At 32.8% G+C, this 10,438-nt stretch overlaps 1 protein-coding gene across 1 annotated transcript in view; it reads left to right on the top strand.

Moving 5' to 3' along the window:
• Positions 1 to 5,316: 5,316 nt before the first annotated feature.
• The window catches only part of LOC127108225 (ATP-dependent zinc metalloprotease FTSH 10, mitochondrial), a 5,544-nt gene continuing 422 nt past the window's right edge, over positions 5,317 to 10,438 (top strand). Inside the window, exons 1-8 of the mRNA XM_051045651.1 lie at positions 5,317 to 5,589; positions 5,681 to 5,903; positions 5,987 to 6,058; positions 6,580 to 6,719; positions 7,854 to 8,327; positions 8,482 to 9,249; positions 9,681 to 9,908; positions 10,257 to 10,438. The exon at positions 10,257 to 10,438 is cut by the window's right edge and continues 422 nt beyond it. Of these exons, the coding sequence (XP_050901608.1) occupies positions 5,539 to 5,589; positions 5,681 to 5,903; positions 5,987 to 6,058; positions 6,580 to 6,719; positions 7,854 to 8,327; positions 8,482 to 9,249; positions 9,681 to 9,908; positions 10,257 to 10,438 (2,138 nt within the window). The 5' untranslated portion in view covers positions 5,317 to 5,538. The remainder of the gene's footprint in view (positions 5,590 to 5,680; positions 5,904 to 5,986; positions 6,059 to 6,579; positions 6,720 to 7,853; positions 8,328 to 8,481; positions 9,250 to 9,680; positions 9,909 to 10,256) is intronic.

The raw sequence follows: 10,438 nt of genomic DNA, 5'->3' as shown, positions 1-10,438 counted from the left end.
ATTGACACTTCTACATATATCTGAGCTTTTTCGACAATAGGTTCGGTTAGACGATTTTTGATATGAAAAAAGTTTGAAACTTGCTTCCGTGCTATAAACTATTTCAAAACCAATTTTGGTTCAAGTTTTAACTTGTGATCTATTAACCCCCTATAGATCTTGACCCATCATCTAACACTTTCATCTAGTAAGCCTTCAATGAGCACCTGATTAGATGCCTGGGTTTTAACAAAACACTTGTTATATTGGAATTCAAAGTAGACATTATTGTCCTTAGAAAATTTGGATACTGAAATCAAATTTCGAGTAATATAAGGAACATAAAGCAAGTCATTGAGTTCTAGCATGTGATTTGTCACAAGATTGGAGGAAAATGTTGAGAAACTTATAAACTTAACATTCAGACTTTGTCCATTACCAATGATAACTTTATTTGGCCCTACACAAGATGTAATATTTTGTAAATGCAAGTTATGAGATATAATATGGTGAGAAGCACCTGAGTATACAAACCAGGCTTATGCTTCAAGTTTCAGAGGTATTTTCAGCTATTCATGATGCACAAGATAGACTGAAGCTTGTGGTGCAGTAGTGCCATGATGATTTGAGCTTTGTGTATCACTTGTGTTGTTAGTTGTTGAGCCTCGAGCTTGTGACTTAGTTAAGGAGGGTTCAAAGCTTTTATCAAATCAACGCCAACACTCAAAAACGGAGTAACCATATTTATTGCACAGTTGACAAGTTGGTCGATTTCTTGTGGTGTAGTTTTGTCTACCACCTCAACCTCTTCCACATGCAATTCTTCCTCTACCACAAATGTAATGTTAGGAGTCTCCATGAAAGTTAACACTGCGAGCGTGATTTAGTTGAAATGTGCCTTGAACTACGTTAGAATTTGCACCAGGGGTTGCTAGTTGTTGTTTGTACTTGTCCAACTGAGCTTCTTGAACATACAAGAGCGCCTATACATCATAAATGCCCACATGTTCCCCTTACTATGCAACACCATAATGAATGTGTTGTGTTTTTCAGCCAGTCCTTGAAGAATGGCATCAACCTAGCCTCACTCACATATTGGACCCCCTTTAGCAAGAAGGGAATTTGTAATAGTATGAATGCAAAAAATGCATTCAGAAACTGATTTATTACCTTTCTAGCTTATCTTTAACTCAAACCTAAGCTGGTGAAAACGAGCCTTCATCTACGAGTTATAATGTTTATGCACTTCATCCCATACTTCAAAGTCATGTTTTCATAATATTACATGTGGTAAGACTCCTTTAGAGATCATGGATAGTAGCCATGTAAAAAGAGCTTGATCTTCCACGATCCAAGACTCGTAATTCTCAAAAACGACATTGGAAACTCGATCATGTCCAGTCTTGAATATAGTATCAGTTTAAACAGTGTATCAGTTTTTAACTACATATGTTGACTCAAATTTGTACCAATGGCCTTTCTGTCACGTCACCAGAACTTAACGTTTTTTTGCCATAAATTAAAGGAAGAGGCTAGATAGGGTAACATAAGTGAAGTTAATGGACTAACTTGTAACTTTTTTTTAGTTAAGGGACTAAAGCAGAACATTAAATTAAGTCAAAGGACTTGGTGAATAATTATACCTAAAATTTACAAGTCATATCATCCCCCTCCTCCCTATTTTCTTAAATGACATAAATTAAATAAATAATATCTAAGGGATACTTGAAGAAAGAAAATGATCTCAAAGATGGGGAGACAACTTTATAAAATAAATGCTTCCAACCTAATACAAGCCTCATCATCACCACCCACCGATAGATTTTAACACTTCCAACCTAATACCATTTTTTAATTCTTTCAACCAAAGCTATACTAAATGAAACTCATCGAGGACCACCGATTAGAAGTGCATGACATTTAAATGATATATTTTCCTTCCAATTTTACAAAAAATACAAAGAAACACATTGGAAGTCTCTTCCAACCATGAAATAACTACATTAACACCCATCAATAAGCTTGTATAAATATCAACTTTCATCCCTAACATCAATTTAAAGATAAATAGAATAGATTTCATAACTTTAATATTGATCCAATTTTCATCTCCCATAATCAATGTATTATCCATAAATTGTAAGTGTGTTATCCTTAAAAGGGGGTCAACTCCAACCTTAATTTAAAATATAACATGTTCTGAATTTAAAAGGTAAAAATACTCTTATGAAAGATTTAGAAGTATTAAAGAAACGTAAATTATCATCACAAATGTTTTGTTCTTTCAAAAAGACGGTGCGAGATTGTGATAACTTTCAAAATTTTGGATCTTTGATTGTGTGGATTTTGGTTTTTAAAAGAGTTATAGAATAACCTTAAGTTTGACTTCATGAGATTTATTAATGATTTATTCACAAATGAGAGAAGTTGGTCAAAACCTCTAATTGTGTCTTCATTGTTTTGATTTCTAAAGTTGATGCATCTTTGAGCCTTTCTGATTTTCGACCAATATCCTTGGCAGAATGTATGTGTAAACCGTGCAAATGAGGTGGTTGATGACGTAAAATGAAGTAAGAAAGAATTAGGGCATGTTTGAATCTCTTCTCAATTTTAATTTTTAAAATCTGTTTTACAAATCTATTTTGCAAATTTGTTTTTGAGAAAAAAAAAGAATTCATTTGGTAATTCAATTTTTGAAACTGTTTTAAAAATTAAAAAGTGAAAAAATATGTTTGATAGTATAATTTGTAAAAACTATTTTTTTTTTGAAATAGAACAATATAGCTTATTTGATAATCTATATTTTAAAAATCTATTTTACTAAATAAAAATAATTGTGATATATTTTATGAAAATATAAAAATTCAGCTAATATACATTTAAGTTCATTAAAATATTTTTAATAATTAATGAAAAAGTATACAATTCACTTAATATATAAAAATTATATTTGAGTGTTGGTTTGAATATATATATATATATATATATATATATATATATTATATATATATATATATATATATATAATATATATATATATATATATATATATATATATATATATATATATATATATATATACGATTCACTTAATGTATAAAAGTATATAATTAAGAGGATTAATTAGAGAGAGAATAATTGAGAGTGAGAATTTTAATTTTCATTAACAATAAATGAAGATTAACAATAGATTGAGAGTGAAATATTGTAATTAAAAAATATTGCAAGTAATTACTATATCGTGATTAATGAAACAATGTTTTTTTTTAACTTACCTCAATTGAAAATTGAAAAGTAAAACTGAAAATTGAAAAGGAAAACATATTTTGATAGTTTCAGTTTTTTAGATTTTAAAACACTAAATTTTAAAAGTGTTTTTAGAAATAGTTTTGAGAAACAAATGTATCAAACAAATTTTTTGTTTTTCAATTTTTAAAAATTATAAAACTATTTTTTAAAACAGTTTCAAACAGGCCCTTAATATTATTTAAGGTGAATTTTTAAAAGGCATATAATTAATAGAACTAAAGTTTTTAGCTTTGTTATGTCTAAAATCTTTTTCAATAAAATTGAGGTAAGGGATTTTGGAGTGGATCAATTCAGCTACAATAACAATACTTGTTAATGAGAGTCCAATGAATATTGATTTACTACTTGAGAACATTAGATTGAATTAGGACATTATTTCAAAGTATAAATTTTAGAATTCTCATAAATTATTCTTAAACTAATTTTTTTATGTGACATATATGATTACTTTAGAGTAAAAGAATGACATCCCTTCAACCTTTCCTCTAGAATATATTTCTATACTTCATCTTATTAAGAATGAAATAATTATTTTTTTCATTTTTTTATCTAATGCAATTTATTTTGGACTTTTTTTTTGTTAAGATTATTTTCACTATCCTCCTTTTCTCTTTAATGTTATTTAAATTCACTTTTTTAGGATTATTTTCACCTTCTCTCTTTAGTGCCCTTTTGTGTCCGATACAATTCATTTTATTAGAATTGAGAATTCTTCCTCCCCACCCCCTTAATTAAATCTGATATTCCTCAAATTTTCAAAATAGCCTAGCTAATATTTACACTTCAAAATTTATTTTTCTTCCATAATTTTTATTTTTTTAATTTATTAAAACAAAATTTTTAGTAGTTAATTTGAAATTTCCGATATTTATTTTTTTCGTGTTTTTCACAATTCACGCATTCATATCGAAAATTTGGAAAAATCCAGTAAAAAATATCGGAAATTTTAAAAAATCTGGTATGTAATACTAGAAAATTTTCAAATTTTCCGAGGACAAACAAGTACCAAAATTTTCCAAATTTCAGTTATACCAAAAAATTTTGAGTATATTTGAAATTTTCGGCAACAGAGCAGAAATTTCAAAAAATGTTTTATTTGTGTGGTCCGGAAACGACATGGTGATCTACAGATTCGTGTAGCTATTGTACACAATTCTTCACCACAGACAAATTATGTTTTGCTATGTAATAAAGTTTAAATTAAACATTTTCTCGCCCTTATATGATATTGATATTATACTCTTTCTCTGATGTAAATGACAAATATTTGAGTCTTGATCTGTACTGAAGTGTACTGAAGATGCAAAAGCACGAGAATCAGCATATGCAGGACGAATTAGACATTGAGAAGATGAAGTTAGGAAATCATCCTAAGTAGTATTGTAATCTTGTATGTAGAATAAAATTTTGTGGTAATTATGTATCTGTTATATGAGATGACTTTTTAATCGAACCATTTATGTAGACCGTTGTACCAATTTTTTATATATTTTAAATTTCATGTTTTTGAGAATTCTGGGAGTATACCGGAAATTTAGTATAATTTGCAATTTCCAGTATATCGAAAATTCAAAATTTTCGGGATTTTTAACCATTTTATGCTAAAGTCATGATTTTCGATATAACTCTTCTGAAAATTTTAAAATTTCCAATACATGCCTTCTGAAAACGATACATCCCAGAATTTTTACAAAGTTATCAAGATCATTTCGCTTCAAATAAAGGTGACATATTTAATTGAAAGGTATCAAGTTAAATGCTTGTTAGTATTATTTTCAATAGCCATATCCTCTCCATAGTTTGATTTTGTTTTAAACACCATTAGAAGTTGTCTTCACCATCTATGGTGTAATTTTGCTTACTTTTTTTTACATGTTCCATTTATATAAAAAACTAATAAATTGTGACTAATTTCTGGTCTAAATTAAAGCATTGCTCATTGTAAAGAATAATAATATCTGTGGGCTCTGGTATACTACCTTGTTTGCCAAGACAATATAGAACCAAACCAACGTGCACCTTTGTTGACCCCAAACAAGCTTTTATACTTAAAGAAAATCCAAGACGACGTCGTTTCTTCCTAAACCACTTGATATTATCTCCCTTATGTTGTTCTACCCGACAACTACAAATATCACCATCATTTTATCGTATCTCGTATTTGTTTTTTCAGATCTAATAATCGTGAATTAAGGTTTTATTTATACTTCTACTTCGACCTAGATAATAATATTCTTCCTCATTCATATCATGATTTTCTCAAGGATTGGGCGCGCTCTGTCGCGTTCTTCTCGCGTTAAAGTAAGCTTTCATTTTCTTCTTCTCTTCAATTCGGTCCATTTCTTCACGCAAGATTCTAACTTTGATGATTATTTTTCATTGGGTTGTGTAGAATTTGTTGCACGGTGATTCGAGATTGGGGGCGCTTTCTGGAGTTCCGCGAATAGATGTCTATTCTGAGGGTGTTGAAGGGGGGTTAGGGTTTTTCAGGGGTTACGTATCTTCTTCAGTAGCTCGCAATAATGGTTTTGTTTCTAATTTGTCTGGTTTTAAATCTGTTGCTGGAAACCCTAGGTTTCTTCGCTTGTTTTCCAGCGAAGCCCCAAAGAAGAAGAGTAAGTTAGGGTTTTATTGTGATTATCTCGTAATGTTAGTGTATGCTTTCGATTCTGATTAGTATTTTGGTGTTTTTTTGCAGATTATGAAAACTTTTATCCCAAGGGACAGAAGGAAGTACCTAAGGGGAATGACAAAAAGAATGAGTCTAAAGGTAATGAAATTATATATTGGTTATATAGTTTGTTTTATTGGGAATTGGGAAACTGTGACAGAAAATTATTTGAGAATTGTGGTCATAGCTGATGTGTGATGAGCAATGTGTTGCTCATGGAGATTTTTGTTACACTACTAGATTTGGTTTATTTTTGTGATTTTTTTCTTGACTTTTTTTATTGTTTTTTTTATAGCATTTATTATACAAGTACCTTCTTTCTGATGAGATACTTGAGAATCAAGTAGCATTCTCCTTGTCCCTCTCTGGCATTCTAGTTAGTGTTGGATTCAAACTTAAATGAACATTTTGTACTATATGGGTGAATTTGGGTTCTGAAGAACATCTTCCAATCCCAACTATATGCTCTCTCTCACTCATGTTTTTGGTTTATACTGGTTTAGTTGAGGTACTTATGTATGTGTGTGGGGAATTAATCTTGCATCTGCATTTCAGTTTGTCTTGCAATAAATGGTAACTACCAGAAACATCTGACACTTGAATTCATGCTTTGATTTCAGAGGATTCCAAGTCAAACACAGAGGATCAAGGTGGTTTTCAAGAAGCCTTCATGAAGCAATTTCAAAGTTTTCTCACCCCATTGTTGGTGATGGGGCTATTTCTGTCATCGTTTTCTTTTGGTCCTCGTGAGCAGCAGCAGGTAACCATAACTTTAAACATGTTTGGGGCTATTAACTTGCTTGTGCCGATGAAGTTGGTTTGAGTTGAGAACGCGTGCGATCTATGAATATCAGCATTCCATTTTACAGAAGCAATGAATCTAATGCACAAGAAATGAATCTTGTGCTGCTAGGCACACTATGCAACTGTAGGCTTCATTCTTTGGGTGAATGGGGGAAATGATGAATTCAAGAGATTATGTTAGTTAGATGTGAGTTTTACATGGTATAATATAGGAGGGCTTCAGGGATTTTATGTGACATAAGGGAAGGTGCCACTCAAGTTAAAGGGAAAATTTTATCGGAATGCGGTAAGACATGCGATGTTGTACGGGTCAGAATGTTGGGCGATTAAGAATCAAAATGAGAATAAAGTGTAACAGAGATGAGAATGTTGCAATGAATGCCTGGTAAGAGTAAGACTAGACATAATAGGATTAGAAATGAAAGTATTAGAGTGATGGGGTAATACCTATAGCAGAAAAGATGGTGGAAAATAGACTTAGGTGATTTGGGTATGTAGAGAGAAGATTTGTAGATGGAGAGGAGTCAAACAACTAGAGGTAGAGGAAGACTTAAAACTATAAGAGAAGTTACTAAGATAGATTTGGAGATTAATGATTTGGATAGAAGCATGGTTCTGAATAGAATATTAGGGAGAAAGTTGATCCATGTAGCCGACCCCACTTAGTGGGGTAGGGCTTGGTTGTTGTAGCTAGAAGTTACTGTTTGACTGCAATGTTATAATTGAAAAGTGGATATCTATGAGACGAGCTTTGTGCTGCTGGGATTGACAGCTTTTATTGAAGGTCCATTAAACAAGAATACTATTAGGATATATTTGAGGTTTTTATTATCCATTTTTTTGCTAGCATCTGGTTGCAAGTCTCAAACTAGCTTAGTTTTGAACAATTAATGACATTTCACTATATTTTATTTGTCCCGAGGGGACCTTCATATGATTATTAGCGTGCAAGCCTTTGTAGGATAATTACAATGTAAACTGAACTACATGCCCTGTGACAATGTGACAACTCTTCATCTTTGTCTGGCTTTTGTAGCATATTTAGGTATTATCATATTGCTAATGAAGATAAGAATTTGATTCTCTGCAGATTAGCTTTCAGGAGTTTAAAAATAAGCTTTTGGAACCAGGGTTAGTAGACCATATTGTTGTCTCCAACAAATCAGTTGCCAAAATATATGTGAGAAACTCTCCCCGTGATCAAGCTGACAGCGAAGTACTACAAGGAAACCTTCCTGCAAAGGGGTCTAGTGGCCATTATAAATATTATTTCAATATTGGAAGTGTCGAGTCTTTTGAGGAGAAGTTAGAGGAAGTGCAAGAAACACTAGGTGTTGACCCTCACGATTATGTACCTGTTACATATTCTTCTGAACTGGTTTGGTACCAGGAGTTGATGAGGTTTGCTCCAACCCTGTTACTTTTGGGAACTCTCTTGTATATGGGAAGGAGAATGCAAGGTGGATTTGGTGTTGGCGGCGGCGGCGGTGGTAAGGGTGCTCGTGGAATATTTAACATTGGAAAAGCACATGTTACTAAAGTAGACAAAAATGCCAAAAACAAGGTTGGTAACTTATTCTTCTATAAATAATAGATAATATTTTTCATATCTGCCTTTCCCATTCTCACTTTTTCTTTAGGGTGTTGTGGTGGTGAATAGCGTCAGTGATAAGTTCATTTAATTGAATATTTTTCTTATTTGAATTCATTTTGTTCAGGTCTATTTTAAAGATGTTGCTGGCTGTGATGAGGCAAAACAAGAAATTATGGAGTTTGTGCACTTCCTCAAGAATCCTAAGAAGTACGAAGAGCTTGGTGCCAAAATTCCAAAAGGTGCTCTTCTGGTCGGTCCCCCAGGCACAGGAAAAACCCTTTTAGCAAAAGCAACTGCAGGGGAGTCTGGTGTGCCATTTCTTTCTATATCTGGTTCCGATTTTATGGAAATGTTTGTCGGTGTTGGACCGTCAAGGGTGAGAAACTTGTTTCAGGAAGCAAGGCAGTGTGCTCCCAGTATAATATTTATTGATGAGATTGATGCAATTGGTCGGAAAAGGGGCCGTGGAGGTTTCTCTGGTTCAAATGATGAGCGTGAAAGTACTTTAAATCAATTGTTGGTGGAGATGGATGGTTTTGGAACCACTGCTGGAGTTGTTGTGCTAGCAGGTACAAATAGACCCGATATATTAGACAATGCCCTACTTAGGCCTGGGCGTTTTGACCGCCAGATAACAATTGATGTACCCGACATTAAAGGCCGTGACCAGATTTTTCAGATTTACTTGAAAACGATCAAACTTGACCACGAGCCCTCATATTATTCTCAAAGGCTTGCAGCCCTTACTCCAGGTTTTGCTGGAGCAGACATTGCTAATGTTTGCAATGAAGCTGCGCTGATTGCTGCAAGAACTGATGAAGCACAAGTCACAATGGATCATTTTGAGGCAGCTATTGATAGAATCATTGGTGGTTTGGAGAAGAAGAACAAGGTAGGCTTTTAAAAAGCTGGTTTGTTTATTATATGAAAAAACACCTTTTTAAAATAAGAACCAAGTATTTGCAGGCCGTGGCTTGTTAAGCTGTTTTTTAAATATTTGAGAAGCTATTTTGACTGAAAATTAGTGATATTATTAACTTTTGAACAAAAAAGTGCTCTTCGTTATTGTAACTTCAAGAAATATTGCCTCTGTTATATGTAAAATATCACAAATATTTTTTACAATTTACACATTCAAGCCATCTTTTCAAAATTTTCTTTATTTAATATGAAGAAATAGTCTTATATTAGGTTGTAGTTCAAGACATCATGATGATGAAAATTATACGCTACAATGACCTGAAAATTATTAGAATTGTCCACTTTTTTTTTTTTTTTAACTATTGGTTATAGTCTCTAAAAATATTCATGTTTTGTATCTAGGTAATAAGTAAGCTGGAAAGGCGTACTGTTGCTTACCATGAAGCAGGTCATGCTGTTACAGGTTGGTTCTTGGAACATACTGATCCACTGTTGAAAGTAACTATTGTTCCTCGCGGAACAGCAGCTCTTGGGTTTGCGCAGTATGTTCCTAATGAGAATCTCCTCAAGACTAAGGAGCAGCTTTTCGATATGACTTGTATGACCCTTGGTGGCCGGGCTGCCGAGAAGGTTGTTTCATCATTTCTCATTTTGTTTACTCACCTTTTTTTAATCTATTGCTTTTACGATAATTAATGATGATGATCCTTCTATTGAAAAAATTCAATTTGTCTTGGTGCATTTCTTATTCATGAAAATATTTTCTATCATACAAAATGTTTTCACAAGATATTAGTAAATGGGCCTTGGTTTTTCATTTGCAAATCTTATTATTGCATAATGTTATCGCTGTCATATACAGCTCCAACAAAATAAATATCTCCTTGATATGCACTCTTACCTGCTCCCTTGATGCTTCCCAATCAATATTGTTAATCATGAGACAGGAATGATGGTTTCTGTCCCTTTTCACGGCAGGTTCTCATTGGGACAATCTCTACCGGAGCACAAAATGATTTAGAGAAAGTGACCAAGATGACTTATGCCCAAGTAGCCGTCTATGGTTTCAGCGAAAAAGTGGGCCTCCTCTCTTTCCCTCAAAGAGAGGACTCAATGGAGATGACCAAACCATACAGCAGCAAAACTGGTGCAATAATTGA

The sequence above is a fragment of the Lathyrus oleraceus genome, chromosome 7, assembly GCF_024323335.1.
Source record: "Lathyrus oleraceus cultivar Zhongwan6 chromosome 7, CAAS_Psat_ZW6_1.0, whole genome shotgun sequence".
NCBI lineage: Eukaryota > Viridiplantae > Streptophyta > Magnoliopsida > Fabales > Fabaceae > Lathyrus > Lathyrus oleraceus.
The sequence above is the reverse complement of the archived record's forward strand: the minus strand, read 5'-3'. Positions and strand labels throughout refer to the sequence as shown.